This window comes from Bombyx mori, chromosome 21 (genome assembly GCF_030269925.1).
Source record: "Bombyx mori chromosome 21, ASM3026992v2".
NCBI lineage: Eukaryota > Metazoa > Arthropoda > Insecta > Lepidoptera > Bombycidae > Bombyx > Bombyx mori.
Window position 1 is genome coordinate 2,193,278 of NC_085127.1, and position 18,406 is coordinate 2,211,683.

Consider the following 18,406-nt stretch of genomic DNA (forward strand, 5'->3'; position numbering starts at 1 on the left):
CTGAAAAGTAATAAATGTTATTTGCAATAGATTTTTTTTTCCATTGTCTCAGTATTTATGGCAAGACTAGGTAATAACCGTATTAACATTTTTGACGTCGCGTTGCGTTTTTCATTATTAGGCTCTAAGAAAATCACTTTACTTTTTACTTAGCAATATAATTATGTACTATGTATGTTGTAAAATTACCTCAGATTGTAATATCTTTTTATTTTTCTACAATCTACAACGTAAATGCCGCCACCCACCTTGAGATATGAATTCTAAGGTCTCAGTATAGTTACAACGGCTGCCCCACCCTTCAAACCGAAACGCATTATAGCTTCACGGCAGAAATAGCCAGAGTAGTGGTTCCTACCCGTGCGGACTCACAAGAGGTCCTACCACCAGTAAAGTTGTTAAAAAAGATTTTTTTTAAGTAAACCTGGTCCACAGAACGGTCGTACGGCTCTACACATGGCTTGCGAAGGCGGATACTCCTCAACTGCTAGTCTCCTGGTATCACGAGGTGCGTCTAAGGAAGCCAGGGACAACGCCGGCAGGACACCAATACACATAGCTGCAGTCCACAGACACACGGAGCTCGTGAGGGTCCTTTTGGAGGCGGAATGCTTCGTCGATGCGGTTGATGATGTAAGTATTTAACTAAAAGTATCAGTTACAGTAGGTACTTTGTGATTAAGTATTATCTACATGTCACTTCTTCGAATTCATGATGCCCTGTTAGATATGTAGGCGAGCTCATGGGCTTGAGCATGAGACTTTGCTAACATTTGACCTAGCAAGAGCAGTGCTTCTCAGAATTTACCATCGGATCGGAATCGCGATCCCCTGAGAATAGATTCGACGAGAATCTCTGCGTCTGTGGTTTAAGTTACATGACGAACCTTCGTCGCCTTTCGACGAGTTTGACGAGAATGGTGACCGGTACTTGGAAAGCCTAGAAGCACCAAGAGTAGACCGATACGGTCCGAAATGACGTGTTTGAATACTCATGGGTGGGACCTACCCATGCGGGTACATGAAACGGCTTTATTGCGTTGAAAGATAGAAAAAAATATGAAAGAAAGACATATTAACACTCCAACCTCCTAGTGTTTATGTTAGCCTGGTAATTTATTCCTATATCTTGATCGTGTCTAAGATGTAGAAAATGATCCCCCTCGGTAAAAAAATATAATGAATCCTTATATACGAACGTAATAAAAAGCCTGAAAAAGAAATTAAACAAAAAATCCTTAACCAGCCACATCATCTTGTCTGTTTGTTTGTTTGTTGTAGCCGAACTTGGAAATAGAAGATCAGTTTCTTAACAGGCTTTCATTGTGTGTGTAGTGAAGAAATCCACAATTATTTACTATTAGGCTAGATGTATGCGAGTAAAATTTACGATTCTGACCTTGAAATTTGATAAACTATAAAACGCAAAACCAAAAGTCAGTCACCTCAATAAAATTTCGATGCGATAGCTTTGTTGTCATTACAGTGAGCAGTAAAATGGAATTGCAAATCACGATAAATATTTCAAACATATTAAACGACAAGCCTAATCGTAAACTGCACACTAAACAAATTCTTTAAATTATTTTCTTTATATTATATTTTAAATTAATTCTTCTATACATTTTTATTACATATCTTAACCCTTCTAGTGCTAAATTTATTTTCACATATTTCACAGAAATTGACTTAATTACCTAATTACCTATAAACACAGATTAATATTAGTTATGTCTATAACCAAATTACGCAATAGTCGATTTTCCGACACTCCGCACTATATAATATATACACATTAATATAGTCGATCTATCGACAGTTCGCACTCTGAGGGTTAAGACCATAATTAAATATACTTTTACGCGAAACCTTTATAGTATACGAAACGTTGGAAATAATATAACGACAATGAAAAACGCAAGATTAAATTGTAAAATTAGTTTTAGTTATGTCTGGATGCTTTATACACTAGTCAGAACAACGTATAGTCATTTAAATAGAAATTAAGTCAATGTATCAATATTACTGAGTTCTACTACTTATTATCTAATAAGGGCTATCAACCAAATTTCTCCACCAAGTTAGCAGGCTAAAGTGGCAATGGGCCGGTCACATCTGTCGAGCCAGCGACGCCAGGTGGGGGAGGAAAGTCCTCCAATGGAGGCCACGTATGGGTACCAGGAGCGTGGGGCGTCCTCCAACCAGGTGGACCGACGACTTAGTGCGCACGGCGGGAAGTCGTTGGATGCGGAAGGCGGAGGACCGCATGATGTGGAAGGCATTGGGGAAGGCCTACGTCCAGCAGTGGGCAGATAAAGGCTGATGATAATGATGATGATAAACCACGTTTCTGGGTAACGTAGATTCATAGTACGAACTTGAAGTAAGGGATGGGTCAAGTAATGTTATAGCGCTGCATATCTTGCAGAGCGGTGTGACCGCGCTACAACTGGCGTGTGCACAAGGCTGCCGGGGCATCGCGGAGCACCTGCTTGAGTTTGGGGCAAATGTTCACTTACAGAATAACGTGAGTTTTTTTCTCTACCTATTCGCTGTCCTAAAGGGCTATACTAATTACGCGCGGACGAGTAAGTGTGCTCACGCCCTCAACCTACGAGAATTTGCTAACACTAACCCTAGCAAGAGCAGTGCTTCACAGAATCTACCACCGGATCGCAATCGCGATCCACTGAGAAGATCCGGTGAGTAGTTCTGTGAGCTGTGTCAGACAACACGGTTCAACCTATTTCTGTATCTTTGTTTTTGTATATTGACAATCTCAAAAAGAGAGAATATACTTTATTGCACACCAAAACGCAATTAACATTAAAAAACAGTCTACACGATATAGCAGGTATGTTGCGGTGTACTATTGGAAATACATTATTTTGGAAAATATATACATACAATAAATATATACATATATACCGTTTACATATAATATGAAATAACTATTTGATTTATATACCAATAGGCATATATACTTATATAAACATCATAAATCAACAATATGGAAATAAATAGCAGAAGAAGCAAGAAATAAAAAGCAGATAAGTAATGTTCCTTCACCATTCTTTTAAAGCAGTTTAAAGTTGTATCACTTCTGACTGCATCCGCCAGAGCATTCCATTCTCTTGCAGGCTTAATCGTATACGCTTTTTTGTTAGGTACATCGTATTCCAAATCACAACGGTGCCAAAGAAATTATCAATTTAAAATTTTTCGAAACAATATTTTCCCTTTAACATATTATATAACTACTAGCTGACCCGGCAAACGTTGTTTTGCCATCTATAAGATTTCTAGGAAATTTATAATGTAGAAAAAAACGAACTTATTATAAGTGTGTAAGGATGTGGTATATGAGTGAAAGAGGCATGTAGCGCTGTGAACGATGAGGGAATATAAAAATAACAAAACCTCAACAAAGTTTTCTTTGTTATGTTGAAACAGGTAGGTTCCTCGGCTTTGCACGCCGCGTGCGCCGCCGACGCAAATGACATTGTGGAGCTGCTATTAGCCAACGGAGCAGATCCCAGCCTCACCGACCAGGTAACTCCTCGTCAGCTATGTGCGCCTGGTACTCGATATTTGTGAGATTTCTTCCATACTTATTATTATACACATATTGTATTCAAGTGGAATGTAGTGGGCGGAGTTTTAAAAGTTATCACATTATACTCCTCCCATCTATGCTGCCCTGGTAATTGAATATCATTTGTAAGACTTTCTTGTATCCAATCTCTAAAGGCTTTTTTGTTTGTAGTGTATATGTATTTTGAATCGTAATAAGCTTATAGCTTAATTTAAATATCTATATATAAAAAAGAATGTATGTGTGTGTGTATAGGGTCATCTAAAACTCGAGAGCCGGTAGTCCAATTGATATGAAGCTTTGCACACATTTAAATGATACTATGACCACTCGACCAACATAGTTACTTACGCTAGTGCCGGATAGGTGGCGTTGGTGGCAGTAATTTTTATCTTTTGAACCATAAGTCGAATTGATATGAAATCTATAACTATAAAAGAGAATGTTTGTGTGTATGTAAATTCACCTAAAATTATCTTAGGTAGTAGTTAGCTTTCTAAATCGAATGGTTTTTATGTTTTAATATAAATACTGTATTTTGTAGCGGGCGAAGCTGCGAGCACAGCTAGTTTATTATAAATGTTTAATACGTAAATTTGTAAATAAATAGGCAAACAGATAACACAGCTTAGTACACTTTTCTCATCTCTTTATCAACTGATTGTCTTTCTTTGTTTGTTAAGTATCGGTTTTTATGAATGTTTTTTTTTCCATTTTCTTAACGTCAATCATAAAGTAAACGTGAAAATAATTCATGATAAAATAAATCAAGTCAGTCATTATAGCTGAATATTGATTATTGGACGAACAATACTATCATTAATGTTGTCATGTAATTTGTTTTTAATGAATGGAGAGGTTTATGGACAAAGCTACTTCTTTCCGTTTCTATTAGCCTGGTATACGAGGGTCATTCATTTATACATTGTAAAAAAACATTTGATGGGCGGCGGTGAGAAGTACTTGTACGAAGCACCTTTTTGAAGCCGCTCGGGCAGTTGATGGTAGACTGCTCTTGGATTAGATTGCTCTTGGATGAGCCCGTCCTCCCCTGGTGTATCTAAAAAAGCCTCCAGCCACCGGAAATCCTTCTTGCTTGTATTATTTAAAAATTAAAATTAAAAAAGAAGTATAGGGGACACCCGGGTTTGAACCGGGGACCTCTCGATCTGCAGTCGAATGCTCTACCACTGAGCTATATCCCCACCGCTTCATACTCTCAAATTAGTAATTGTATCTTTTAAATAACAAGACTAATTCCAATTTAATGGTTTTCCGAAATCAATTCTTATGCATGCGACTTAAAAATAAAAACTGTCTTTCACACGCTCATCCTACACAGCCTATATTGCGTTGTGAAATAACTTAAGCGCCCACTGAATATGCAAATGGTTCGTGTATGCATACATTTCAACTGTGGCTTATCTTTTAATACTTTAAATGTCGACGCTATTATCGTTGAATAAAAAAGGTTAGGAGTTTATGAAAATATGTTTATAGCCGTCGAAGTTAACCGCATTCATAATGCTAGGCAGCAGCTTGGCTCTGCGCCTGGCATTGCTGAAGTCCATGGGCGACGGTAATCACTCACCATCAGGTGGGCCGTATGCTCGTCTGCATACAAGGGCAATAAAATAATAATAATATAATTCTTTGAAAATAAATAAAAATTTATAGGGACGTTTGTGATTTCAAGCCCTTTAGCACGCTATTCTTAACATGAGCGGTGTCTATCTGTGTAAGAGAATCTTTCAACTTAATTAGAAGATGTCCGATTAACTTGAAAATTTGCGTGCGTTTCATAGACCGATGACAATACAGTGATCTTATTATTTTTGATAAAAAAAAATATTAGGGTCGGAGGATAATATCCGGATTTGGATCACCCGAATGGGAAAAATAATTATATAAATTATATTTCAATCCGGTTTGCCTTTTTTATGTATAAATTTTTTTTTTTTAAAATGATTAACTTTAACTATCTCGCTCGGATGGTCTCTTCTACATAAATAATCAAGTTACAATCAAAAGGTCGTTCAAGTAGGTAGTGTCCCAAAATTAGTTAGGCTACTGGGGATGTTGAAGAGATCCGACAAAAACGTTACAGCTATTCAAAATATTTGTTTTCCTTGAATTCCCCTCAAAGGATCCTCAATTCCTTTCTTGGATTATGCCACCGATTGGCATTGTCTCAATAAGTCTGTTCTCTCAAGCTACCTTATGTAATGAAGTAAAAAATTTCCGTGAAAATTAAATTAATTTCGCACTTACCCGGCTCCCAGAATCAGGCAGCAGGTTTTCGTTACTGAATTATTGAAACGAATCGACCTCCGCGCCGGCTCTGTGCTCCTGATACAAAATCTGTTGCATAATACAACTTAGTATCGAAAATATGTTGTTTTTTTTTTTAGAAAATTTCCGCACTTACGTGGCGATTCATAATTAGGTACCTAATTGATTTAAATAATTAATAGCTTTGATAAATATCGGGGATGTACAATTTAGGAGTCATCTCCGACACTACAGTCGATTTGATACAGTCGGGATCACTGTCATCACAACCGGCATGCCACAACCCAACTTTATCTCGGCTTTTAGTCTATAATATCTGACTGACTCAGTCAGTGGTGCAGTAGTTGGAGACCCTGTCAGTTGCGGCGGGGATCGTGGGTTCGATTCCCACATCGGACAAACATTCGTGTAGTGTAAACAATAGGTTTGTTCGTTCTTTGTCCAGGTGCTTATTACCTACGTATATTATTAAATGCAATCCCATTCTCACGGATCGTTTGGAACCTCTGGATCTATGAAGAGACTTCGGATCTCTCTGTGCTTTGTACCTTATGTTCCATGGGGCACAGCCGTTACCGGGACAGAGTTCATCTAAATTACGTAGAATCACTGCATTCACCCACAGAAGTTTCCAGAGGCCTATTTCCTACTAACAATCCGATATTTTACGCCCGAGCGCTATGACGTGCCGTTCTTCAAACGAGAGTTTGCGAACTTTTTGGTGGTAGGACCTCTTGTGAGTCCGCGCGCGTAGGTACCACCAACCTGCCTATTTCTGCCGTGAAGCAGTAATGCAGTTCGGTTTGAAGGGTGGGGCAGCCGTTGTAACTATACTTGAGATCTTAGAGCTTATATCTCAAGGTGGGTGGCGCATTTACGTCGTAGCTGTCTATGGGCTCCAGTAACCACTTAACACCAGGTGGGCTGTGAGCTCGTCCACCCATCTCAGCAATAAAAAAAAGACCTCCTCATCAGTAGACTGGCTGTGCCTCCGGCATTACTAACGTCTATAAGCGGCAGTTACCATAAGGTGTACCGTAAGCTTGTCTGCTGACAAAGGCAACAGATATACCTGTCGTTAATGACAACGGCTTTGCTCTGTGACACCTCCGATCTGTCCAGTGGGCCCGCTCCCCGCTGAGCGTGGCTGGTGGGGCGGCGGCCGACTCGCCTCCGGAAGGGTTCCGACGCGCCGCGCGAGGTTCATTCTCCGCAATACTGGACCTCCTTACCGCCACCACCAATCTGGACCACCACAGCGTAAGTACCATTCATTTAATTTCCTACTCACCTGGCTGCCATAAACTATCATACATCTTCTTCAACCCGTGTCCACCCAATGCTAAGTTTAGGTCTCATACATGCGTTGTTGAAATCCAGCTATGCTAAATAAATTTATCTTTTTTTTTTTTTTTTTTTTTTTTTTTTTTTTTTTTTTTTTTTTTTTTTTTTTTTTTTTTTTTTTTTTTTTTTTTTTTTTTTTTTTTTTTGTCAGGAGGAAATCGCCGGACTTCCGCCCTTCACTGGGGATGAAGGGCGGGGCATGTCGGAGTCGAACCGACTAAAACCTCCTGTCTCTCAACAACCAACGTCCAAACCTCGCATGAGACAAAACTCATGAAAAGGCAAAGGGGGGAAAGTGAAGCGTTTAGTGCGGAGCACATCTCTCCCATCACCCTCCCCCTCGGGACGCCGGACTGGCGGTCGTCGGCGCCACGACCACCAGCCCTCTCGGTCGGCAGGCTATCCGAAGCCCGCCTAGATGGCGCCGGTTAGAATGGTCTATCCTACGGAATACCCCGCTGGGTCAGAACCAGCGTGGGTTGAGGATAGCCGGCCTTCCATCACCCGGATGCTCATGCATAAAACGCGTGCAGAGCAGCTTGCACGTCGTCTTCTTAGGCCCCCTTCGCCGGTCCCCAGGCCGACATGTGAGGGGACCCGAAACACTTAGAGGGCCAGGGCTTGGGCGATATCCGCCTCCCTGGCCCCCGCTCGACGGCGGCGGGCCTGTGCGTCTCTCACGCGCACCGCCGCCTCCTTCTGCGAGATGGTGCACTCGCAGAAGTCGAGCATCGCCTTCCACGACTCGTCGTCACCGAGCATCGATGCCACAACACTCGGCAACGACAAGTCGTTTCCTATTTTTGCGACGAGGACACGGCGCCACCCCTCCCATGCGGGGCAGGCGACGAGCGTGTGCTCCGCCGTGTCCAAGTCGCAACCACAATGGTGGCACTCTGCCGTCGGCTCGGCTCCGATCCGGTGCAGGAACTCACCGAAGCAACCATGCCCAGTGAGCACCTGCGTGAGCCGGAAAGTGAGGCGTCCTCTGTCACGATTCACCCAGTTCACAAGAACCGGGCGAATCGCCTCGACGGTCCTACGACCAGCCGAAGGATCGGCCAGCCGTCTAGACCATGACTCCAGTACGGACCGCCGAGATTGGGCCCTCCGCGCTCTGACCACACTGGGGCTGGGACGCGCCACGCCCCGTACACGAAGGTCAGCCCGCCACTGATAGTCAGCAGCGAGCGCCTCCGCCTCCAGGACCCAAGGCGGCGTCCCAGCCAGTACACACGCCGCCTCGAAAGAGATGGTGCGATAACCACGGATGACCCTGACCGTGATGGTGCGTTGCGGCCGTTGCAGCAGCTTCGCTACCCCCACGGCCAGGGACTGGCCCCACACGGGCGCCCCGTATAGGGCCATTGATCGCACCACCCCTGTATAGAGACGGCGCGTCACCTGGTCAGGCCCCCCAACATTGGGAAGGAGCCGGCTTAACGCGCCGGCCACCCCCAACAAACGAGGGACCAGATTCTGAAAGTGAGCACGGAAGGTCCAACGACTGTCTAGAATGAGGCCGAGGTACTTCAACTGCACCCCGACCCCGATACGGACGCCTCCAACCACGATATGGGCATCGACAGGTGGCACTCTCCGGGGCCTGTGGAACCACATGGCCTCTGATTTACTGAGCGCCACGTCGAGGCCCAATCTCCTGATTTTGCCGACGACATGCGCCACCCCAGCCGTAGCAAGACGGGCAGACTCAGCAAAACTCCCCCCCCGGGCCACGACCAACGTGTCGTCTGCGTAACAGATTACGCTCAAGCCCGGGAGGAGGGCACCCCTCAGCACCCAGTCATACCCGATATTCCACAAAAGAGGGCCGAGCACCGACCCCTGTGGAACACCGCGCACGACCGGGAACCGGTGCACGATCCCACCGTGTCCGGTACACGTGACCGATCTGTCTTCCAAGTAGGAACCCACCAGCCGGCGAAGGTAGGGGGGCACTCCGTGTCGTTCCAGCGCCCCCCCTATCACGGACCAGGGCAGGGTGTTGAACGCATTGGCGATATCGAGTGACACCGCCAAAGCCACCCCACCCCCGGAAACGGCCTCATCCGAGAGGGCCCGCACGCGAAGGATCGCGTCTACCGTTGAGCGGCCCTCTCGGAAGCCATATTGCTCCGCCGACAGATCGGGTCCCACCCTGACCAGATGCTGGATGATGCGGGCTGCCAGAATGCGTTCCAGCAGCTTGCCCACCTCATCCAGCAACACGATGGGACGGTACCCGGCAGCAGTATCCGCCGGGCGCCCCTCCTTTCTCAACAGCACGAGTCTGCCCGTCCTCCACGATGAAGGAAACCGTCCCGACTCGAGGCAGGAGTTGTAAAGCCTCAAGAGTCGGTCCCCCAGGGCACCAAGAGCCAAGGCCCAAACCCGGCCATGGACACCGTCCGGGCCGGGTGCAGTGTCCTTCGCGCACATTTTGCGCACGGCCACACGGAGCTCCGCCCCCGTTATATGGGGCACCTCGGCAGGGACTTCGCCGTCGTATTCCGGCGGCGAGTCCATAGCGGGCGCGACAAATCCCTCCCGCTCCTGCGGGAACAGCGCCGAGACGATGTCCCGCAGCTGCTGAGGCTGGAGACGCTCCGTGATCGGGGGGGCCCATGGGCGCATTTTATTGCGCACCATATGATAGGGCCGCCCCCACGGATCCTCATCCAGCGTCTCCAGGAGACCCTCCATGTGTTGATCCTTGGCTCTTCTGATGGCCAGCTGCAGTGCCCTCTGTGCGACGCGAAATGCGGCGTGCAGCCGGGCCTCTGCCGCCGCGAACGCAACTGGATCGTTGCGCCGCGGCAGGCGGCGGCGGCGATGCCTGGCGCACTCGCGCCTCGCCCGAACGCACTCCACGCGGAGTTGCGCAATTTCGGGCGACCACCAGTACGCCTGGCGATTAGGAAGTCGAGGGCCAATCCGGGGCATCGACACATCACAGATGCGACGCATCGTGTCCCGAAACCACCCTGCCTCGCCCTCGACCTCGACCGGGTGTGGACGCATGGGCGCCCACGCCGCCACTGTAGAGGCTTCCATCAGGAGCTCCTTATTCAGGCGCTTCAGTGCCCACTTGGGGAATGACCGGGACGCACCACGGGGGTGGTCCCCGAGGGCGTCCGCGACTGCGGAGCGGGCGGAGAGATCAAACCGAATATATCGGTGATCTGACAACGTCTCCGCCCCCTCCAAAACCCTCCAGTCGCGGATACGGCGCGCGATGGCCGGGCTCGCGAACGTAACGTCCACAATAGACTCGCCCTGCCACCGCACGCACGTCGCAACCGACCCTCTATTCAACAAACAGAGGCCGGCCGCGTTCGCCCATCTCTCCAGTAGCCTACCACGAGCGTCCGAGCGGGGGGAGCCCCATGCGATAGACTTCGCATTGAGGTCCCCCGCGAGAATCACTGGACGAGGAGCGAGGCGGCGAGCAATCGCCCCGATCTCGCCCAGGAAATGCCCGAACTCGACGGTAGGCCTGTTCGGAGAGAAGTACGCCCCGATCACGACGGTCCCTTCCAGCTGCACCGCGACGAACCCTTGACTCCTGGTCACCATCGCCAGGGGGGGGATCGCCGCGTCTCTTCGTATGACTATGGCCGCCAGGCCGCCGTCGTCCCCAAACCAACAATCATTTGCTGGGGGAACGAAGTACGGCTCGGCGACCACAGCCACATCTATGGACCGCTCCGCCATGCTCTGAGACAGCATGTCCTGAGCTCTGGCGGAGTGGTTCAGGTTTCCTTGGAGGAAGCGATAGGTGCGGTCCATTACTGTTGGACCACATCCATCGCCCCCTCCCCTTCACCGCTGCCCCCGCCCTCCGGCGCCGGCGCCGCAGCGGGGATTACAGCGTCGGCCAGTGCTCCTCTGGCCAACCTTCTCTTTTGCCGGCGCCTTGATTTCCGGCGCCGGTTGCGTTCGGTATTATTACCGGACGGGAAACACGCCTTGCCTCCCGCCCGGTGGTTTGCCCTGCGTCCGGCTGCAGCGCACAAAGCGCAATGTGGGTCAGCCGTGCAGGACGCCGCTTTATGGCCCGGCTGGCCGCAGCGGAAACACAAACCGCTGCGGTCAACCGAGCTGGTGCACCTAGCGAGGCCGTGCCCCGTGCTAAAGCATCGGAGGCATCGCCAGGCACGTGGTTCTTGGAGACGCACGTGGGCCGCTATCCAGCCCACGCGCAGTCTCCCCGGATCCCCCGCCGATCTTCCCGGTGGAGGAGTGGCCAAGGAAGTGGCTGCCTCCACAGGGCAGCGCGCCCACGCCGACCTGGCCCCGGAATACCCTAAGCGAAGTTCACCGACGGTCACGCTCTCCGGGGCACATCCCCCCTGAGCGGCTATCGCGGCTGCCACCTCCTCCTTGGTGGCGCAGTCATCCAGGCCGGTGATCCTAATCTCTGCCATCCTCACCGGCCTGTGCACGCGCACCTCTTCCTCCGGCAACGCCACGCGGAGCGTCGCCACTAGTCTATCCGCGATGCCAGAACTATCGGCACCGGGACACTCCAGTAGCTTCGCCCCATTGGCGGTCTGCCGGAAGCGGAGGCCCTCCTCCTCTGCTCCAATTTCTTTCAAATTTACGGCCGCGCGCGCCCGGGCCATAACCTCATTATAGGTGAGGCCCTTTTCGGCGGCGGCCGGCAGCAACGTCACTACAACGGCAGCCGACCCCGCTGCGCGCGGCTTCTTCTTTTTGTTTTTCGTCTTGCTAGCGGCCGGTGCTCGACCCTCGCGGGGAGCAGCCACGGCCGCCAGCGCTGTGTTTCGTGCTACAGCAGTCGGCACTCGATCCCCTCGAGGAGCTGCCAGAGCTGCTGTTTGACGCCATGTTTTGGTGCCCCGCTTCACCACTTCCGTCCAGCCCTCGTCCATGCTTGACGGGGGAGGAGGAAGGGAACGGGGCTGTGGTTGGGATTGCGGGGCGGGATTCTGGGCATCCGCACCTCTGTTATTCCGGTTCCGGCCTCCACGTCGTGCCACCCTCCCGGGTGGGGTACAAGTTAAGGTCGGCTGGGCAGCCTGGTCGCGTGGGGCGGTCGCGGCTGTTGGCACCGGGACGCAATTTCTGAAACTAATCGAGGAGCGGAGCACCTCCTCGAGGCCAGCAAAGTGTTTGCCGACTTCAACCGCCACCGCCCGCGAGATGCAGGCCATCATTTCCGCTCTGCTTGGGACGTGATCCACCTCCCCCTCCTCCCTCTGCGACCCCACAGCACGTGGGGGTGAAAGAGGTGGCTCCGCAGGCCTAGGCCGCGGCAGCGCCGGCCACTCGTCTACCATCCTCGCCAGTGGCGAACGAATGTCCTCAGCCTGCGCTGGCACAGGCCTTAACCGTCCTGTCTGTATGGATTCCGATATCCGGGGAGGCGGCGCAGGCCTTAACTCAACCCTGCGAGGGGGGCGAGGGAGCGCGGGAGTAGGCACTCGCGGAACAGCGGCCACAGAAGTGGGCGCTGGCATGGGCGCCGCCACACTCATCACGGCCCGCGAGGGCACGCTGGTGTCCATCTTCCTCACAGGCGGCTCAGAGCGTGCCAGCCTAGGCATCGGTGACAGGGGAGTTCCCTCTTGCAAAGCCGGGGAGTCCCCCAGACTGCGACTCTCCCTGAAGTCAAGCTGCGCTACGAGTTTGGTCATAGTGGGAATCAGCTTAGTTCTAACCATAGCGGCTCCCTCCCGGAGCCTCTTCCGGTAGCTGCTGCCTGGCTCGGCGCCCTTGGTAGCCACGGTCGACAGCAGCTTAGCCAGATTGACCAGCGCAAGGTCGAGGTCGCGGAATGCCTCGTCCCCGCTAGCCAGGGACGCGGCCGACGTCGACATCGACTCCACTGACGTCGCCGGTGACACTGCGCCCCTCCTCCTTACTGGTGCCCACTGGGGAGCGGGCATCGCGTCTTTCGTTGCGGCAGGCCCCGCAACCACTGGAGCCACCTCCTCGATTGTCATCGTCTTTTCCGGCACCTCGGTGCTGGAGGATGACGCGCCGCCGTCGTCGGATGTTGGTAGTGGGGTCTTCCTTCGTCCCCTCTTTTTCCCCATCGATAGTCTGATAGGGTTGATCACACCCGAGTCGCTGGCGAGCGCAGAGCGCATCGAGCCGGCGATCGGGGAGTGCCTCGGTTCGACGGGAATTCCGCTGCCCGTCGCACAGCCTCCTTCATCGTGGCAATTGTTGCCCCCCCCAGAGTACGTGGGGCAGCGTGCTTCCACCGAGGTGGAAGCACGGAGGGATTCTCCGCCCGACTCGCGGGTGGTACCCTCCTGGGGTATTAACTTTAAACAATTGGCCATCATCATGAGATCCTTTTTTATTAACCAGGGGTTTGGTCCCCTGGGATCTACGACACCCTCGGGACTGGAATCCCTCCAGCCATTCATCCCATCGCCGGGTGTCGAGCTTGGGATTGGGGTATTTTTGAAGAGGTTTGCGTCCTCGCGGCTCCGACCAGTAAAGGCAGGAGCCCCCGTTCCCCATGACTGGGGTTTACGGTTTGGCCGACGGTGGCCGAAGCCTGTCCGTCGCCCATAACGCGGTGTGGAGCCACGCCGGCGAGCCGGTACCTCCCATATCTGGAAGGCTTTCCCCTGTAGCCAAAGCCGGGGACATGGCAACCCGCAGCCGGAAGACACAAAAGTGCCGCCGGCTCATAAGGCTCCCGGAGAGCCAACCCCTCATCCCCTGAATGCCATCCTTTGCCAGTGCAAAGGGCGTGGGGAGAAGGTCCCTCGCTGTCTCTCAAGGCAGCACCCCCTGAATACGGAGGCAACCGAGGAGAGCTGGGCGCAGTTCTCTTTGTCGCGGCATCCCACACAGATTCCTCTGCACGCGATTTTAGGGACGCACGCTTAAGCCCCACCGCCACGACAAGGCGGAACTGCATTCGGTGGGGAAATAAATTTATCTTACTATTAATATATAGAAATAGTCTTTGTTTGTTGTGAACGATGGGCGACCAAACTCCCAATAGTCCATAGACATCAAAATGCCAAATGGAGGTCACTTAGAGATTCGAGTTCGAAATGTTACTTGTTTCCTATACCTAAAGTCCGACAAGCAATACTGGTTCTTAGTAGTAATATTCTGGAAGTCAACACTTACCCGTTAGTAAGTTAGTAATGTTACGGCTCTTTTATAAATGTATGGCATTTCTAATGAGCTGGTTAATTATTTGAACCTGGTATCCGAGCCCTGATAATAACTACTAGTAAAAATTCGCACCTTTAGAATTATAGAGACTCATTTCGACTTTTTTCGATTTCCACTTTAATTCAAAAATGGACCTAGAACGACCATTGTCAGCGACTCGTAATAATCAAATGACCGAAAGTAGTTTAAAAAGGGACAAACTTATCCATCGGTCTCTTTCACTCCGTCCCCTTCCTCTATGTCTTTTTGATTTGAAAACTTTATTCGATGTTTTCCAAAAAAACATTTCTTGGCTTGGGTCTGTATAATTCTAAAGGTGCGAAATGTTAAGTAACTTACGGAGACCATAAGACATCAAAAGCGTAAATGCCGCCACTAACTTTAAATCTCAGTTCCATAGTATAACGGCTGTCTCGTCCTTGAAATAGATCCTATCAGTGCTTTGCGGCAGAAATAGGAACCCACCTAGGTGCAAACCTACCCGCGAGTGTTCAGAGGGCGTCCTCCGAACCCTACGTCCGTAACCCCCAAAGAAAAAAAAAGCATATATGTAGAAACTTTCACTCAAGTACCAACTAGACGGCCAATGATTATTACAAATCACTTGGATCTAGCATACGAAGGATAGGCGAAAAATGCTATTGTCCGTCGAAGGAATGAACGAAAAAAGATATATATGTAATAGTTTTGTTTTTTTGTTGTTTTGAATCGTGAAAATAGTCACAAGGGAAATACAGAAGGGGTCGCAATAACAAATTATGTGCTGTAACAAACTCGTGTTCCGATCCTCTTTTTGATTGTTTCGTGCGTAAATTATGAAACGGCTGGATGGTCCTTCGAACATTATCTTATTCGAACAAACCTATTTGGATTTATACGTGTTTCGCTCTATAATTGGGTGTTTATAGCCGAATCCAACCAACCCAAAATAATTAGATTATTTGATAGAGACGAAATAATTTTATTTTGGTTTTTTAAAAATCTAAACATAACGTGAGCTCGGGGCTTCCTCTAATAACAATTAATTCAATTACAATTACAATTAATTCATCGCAAAATGTCGAAACCAAATTACCGGGACCGCGCTCAGGGCTCACGGGGAAGGCTTACAATATACAAATCGATTAATTGGAAACTAATCAAATTAATTAAAATCGCTACAGCCGAACGCAAACATCGTACATGGGATAAAAATGTTTTATTACTTTGTTTTCTATTTGTGAGCACTGTTTTTCTTGCAACGGACGGGAGCTCACAGTCTAATTTTATATCAAACGGTTGAAAGAGTATCCAAGTATCACGTGATACGATAAGATATGATATGATTATCGTCTCGTTTTTACCATCGCACCGCCCGCCACCGTTCCACTACGTTCATCCACAGTGCATTTCCAGAGATATTTTTTGCCACGTACCATCAGGGTTTGGAATGAGCTCCCATCCACGGTGTTTCCCGAGCACTATGATATGTCCTTCTTCAAACGAGGCTTGTGGAGAGTATTAAACGGTAGGCAGCGGCTTGGCTCTGCCCCTGGCATTGCTGAAGTCCTTGAGCGACGGTAACCACTCACCATCAGGTGGGCCGTATGCTCGTCTGCCTATACGGCAATAAAAAAATTAAATAAAAAAAACGTTTTTTTTTGTTTTTGTTTTGTTTGGAATTCGTAATTTTATTTTTATTTGTAAAAAGCGACCCGCTCCGGCTCCGCTCGGGTCTTTAACAAAAATTTCAACGATATTTGACGTTGTTTTATTTTTTAAAATAAAATAACACTTATTGTGGCATAACTATTATAGTTAGACATATGCTGTCCCGACACTTTTTGTAAATAATAATGTGTTCTACAAAGTCATAGTACATTATTTTATTCTATCATCAATAGTTTTCGCAGGGCACTTGATGCAAAGAATATTTTAGGTAATTTTTTTACACATTGAGTAACATTATTGGAGTTTTAGTAAGGATCCCTAATTTTTTTCAAAAAAGATTATAGCCTATGTCACTCGGGAATAGTGTAGCTTCCACACAAAAATTTTTCAAATTGGTTCAGTAGTTTCGGAGCCTATTCAATACAAAAAACAAACAAATCTTTCCTCTTTATAATATTAGTATAGACTAGCGACACGCCCTCGCTTCGCTTCGGGAACATTTGATTTTATTATTATTATATTATAAAAAAATATTTTGTCGATAGAACACAAGATATTTGACAGATGCTTGAATCTCGCTAACGTCATTTTCAAGATAAGCTTCCGAACATACAAGTTCCGAACAACAACATTCGGACAGTCGGTCTGCCGAGCAATTTCACCCGGCTCGATGGAAGATCTTCCCTTTGACATTATCTTCCAGAGGTTCAAAAAAGTAACAGTTGTTTTCCTTAAATAGCTTTTCAACGTATAGTCGACTAGTGACAGAAACTAAATTTAAAGCCAAACAAATCCATACAAAAATCATCTCTAATACAGCACTGAACACGCTTGACTAATAAAATTAATTTACGTAGGTAGCTCACTTACCGTTACGAGATGAGAGCATATCAGTTACATTTATTTCCTTCTTCATTACTGCTTTAACTAACTTCTCTTATTAAGCCGTGTGTTTTGTTTTTAATGACTTGTTGTTTTAAACTAAGAACGGTAATCAAATTATCAACCATTAAGTACAAATAATTAAATTTATTAAAAAAAATTATTATTATTATTTATTTATTCAAACTATGCGCCACATTGTCATGGAATGCCCACTAACGAAATTCGCAGGCCAAGTGGAAGATCTCAAAAATTTAACAGAAGAAGCTATCGATTATTTCACAAACTGTAAATTTAAATTATAACCACGCAGTGTAAACGAATGCCATACGATAAATAAATAAAATAAAAAGAACTAGGAACAAAGTTGGTCTTCACAATAAAAGGGTTGCAAAACAATCAATAAAAAAATATACAGTATTATAGTATCGTGTACATTACATAGTAAATCGCGATTTAAGGTAAAAAGTTATCATAATAATAACATGACATAATAAAAATAAATTTTAATTATTAATCTCACTTTTTTTATAGTGTAATTTTGTAACATTTTCATTGTTATTGTTCACGATAAGAGGATCCTAAATAACCAGCTAACTTATCTAACACATGGGATCTTATTATCGTGGAGTTGAATACCCATGTCAAACAAGCTGTCAGATCTCAAGATACTGTTAGTTTGTTCTGTGTGAAATGAAATGGTAAAAGTCAGGAAACGTTTGATTGAAAAATAAAGGGTGGCTGGCACAATATTGAAATGTCGACGAACTGGACTTTTTGGCGGGAACGCGAGGAGTGAAGTTGTGTGATTTGTTTTATTTTGTCTACTTAGTGTTTCTTCAGGTTTAAATGTGTAATAACGGGGGTAATTAACTGTTTAATATCTGTGAAAGTGCACAAATGTGGGAAAATGAAACAAAGCTGCTGGACGTAGCTTCTCGGGATCCTCCAAATAGTAAACTGAAAATCTCAGTAAATGATCACAATTTTACTGAGATTATATTTCATCCCATATCATTTCATTTAATTTCATCTCATTTCCTTTCACTCCATACTATTATTTTTCTTATGTAAAAATAAGAATATAAATTAAAATAAGACATGACCTTAAAGGTCTTAGTTACCAGGTCACAAAATCCCTTTAGAAATGTCGACAAACTGAACACCTGAATCGTCCGTGAAAACTTTAAAAAACTCGAAGCGTCCAAAATATTAATACTAATAATATACTAATAATAATACAATAAGGACAGAGTACATAAGAAAGGCGAAATCAAGCCTTTAAAGTAGTTTTAATCAACTTTGTACGATGTTGAAGCTTTACATTCATTTCATTTACGAATTATCAAGCTGCTTTCAGACTACGCTATAATAATATAGTGCCATATAGTATAGCAGCTTATAGTAAGCCAATAATATAAAGTACAGTGTGAACGTGTCCATAACGATGTATGGCGCACGATATTGTTGTGC

General features: G+C 47.0%; 1 protein-coding gene and 1 non-coding gene across 2 annotated transcripts in view; one reads left to right on the top strand and one right to left on the bottom strand.

Moving 5' to 3' along the window:
- The window catches only part of LOC101744698 (ankyrin repeat domain-containing protein 29), an 86,228-nt gene that overhangs the window by 45,516 nt on the left and 22,306 nt on the right, over positions 1-18,406 (top strand). Inside the window, exons 6-9 of the mRNA XM_038018384.2 lie at positions 436-633; positions 2,429-2,527; positions 3,454-3,552; positions 7,010-7,147. Coding sequence (XP_037874312.1) covers positions 436-633; positions 2,429-2,527; positions 3,454-3,552; positions 7,010-7,147 — 534 coding nt within the window. The remainder of the gene's footprint in view (positions 1-435; positions 634-2,428; positions 2,528-3,453; positions 3,553-7,009; positions 7,148-18,406) is intronic.
- On the bottom strand, positions 4,729-4,800 carry TRNAC-GCA (transfer RNA cysteine (anticodon GCA)). The gene has a single exon. It is a non-coding gene; the product is annotated as a tRNA-Cys (tRNA).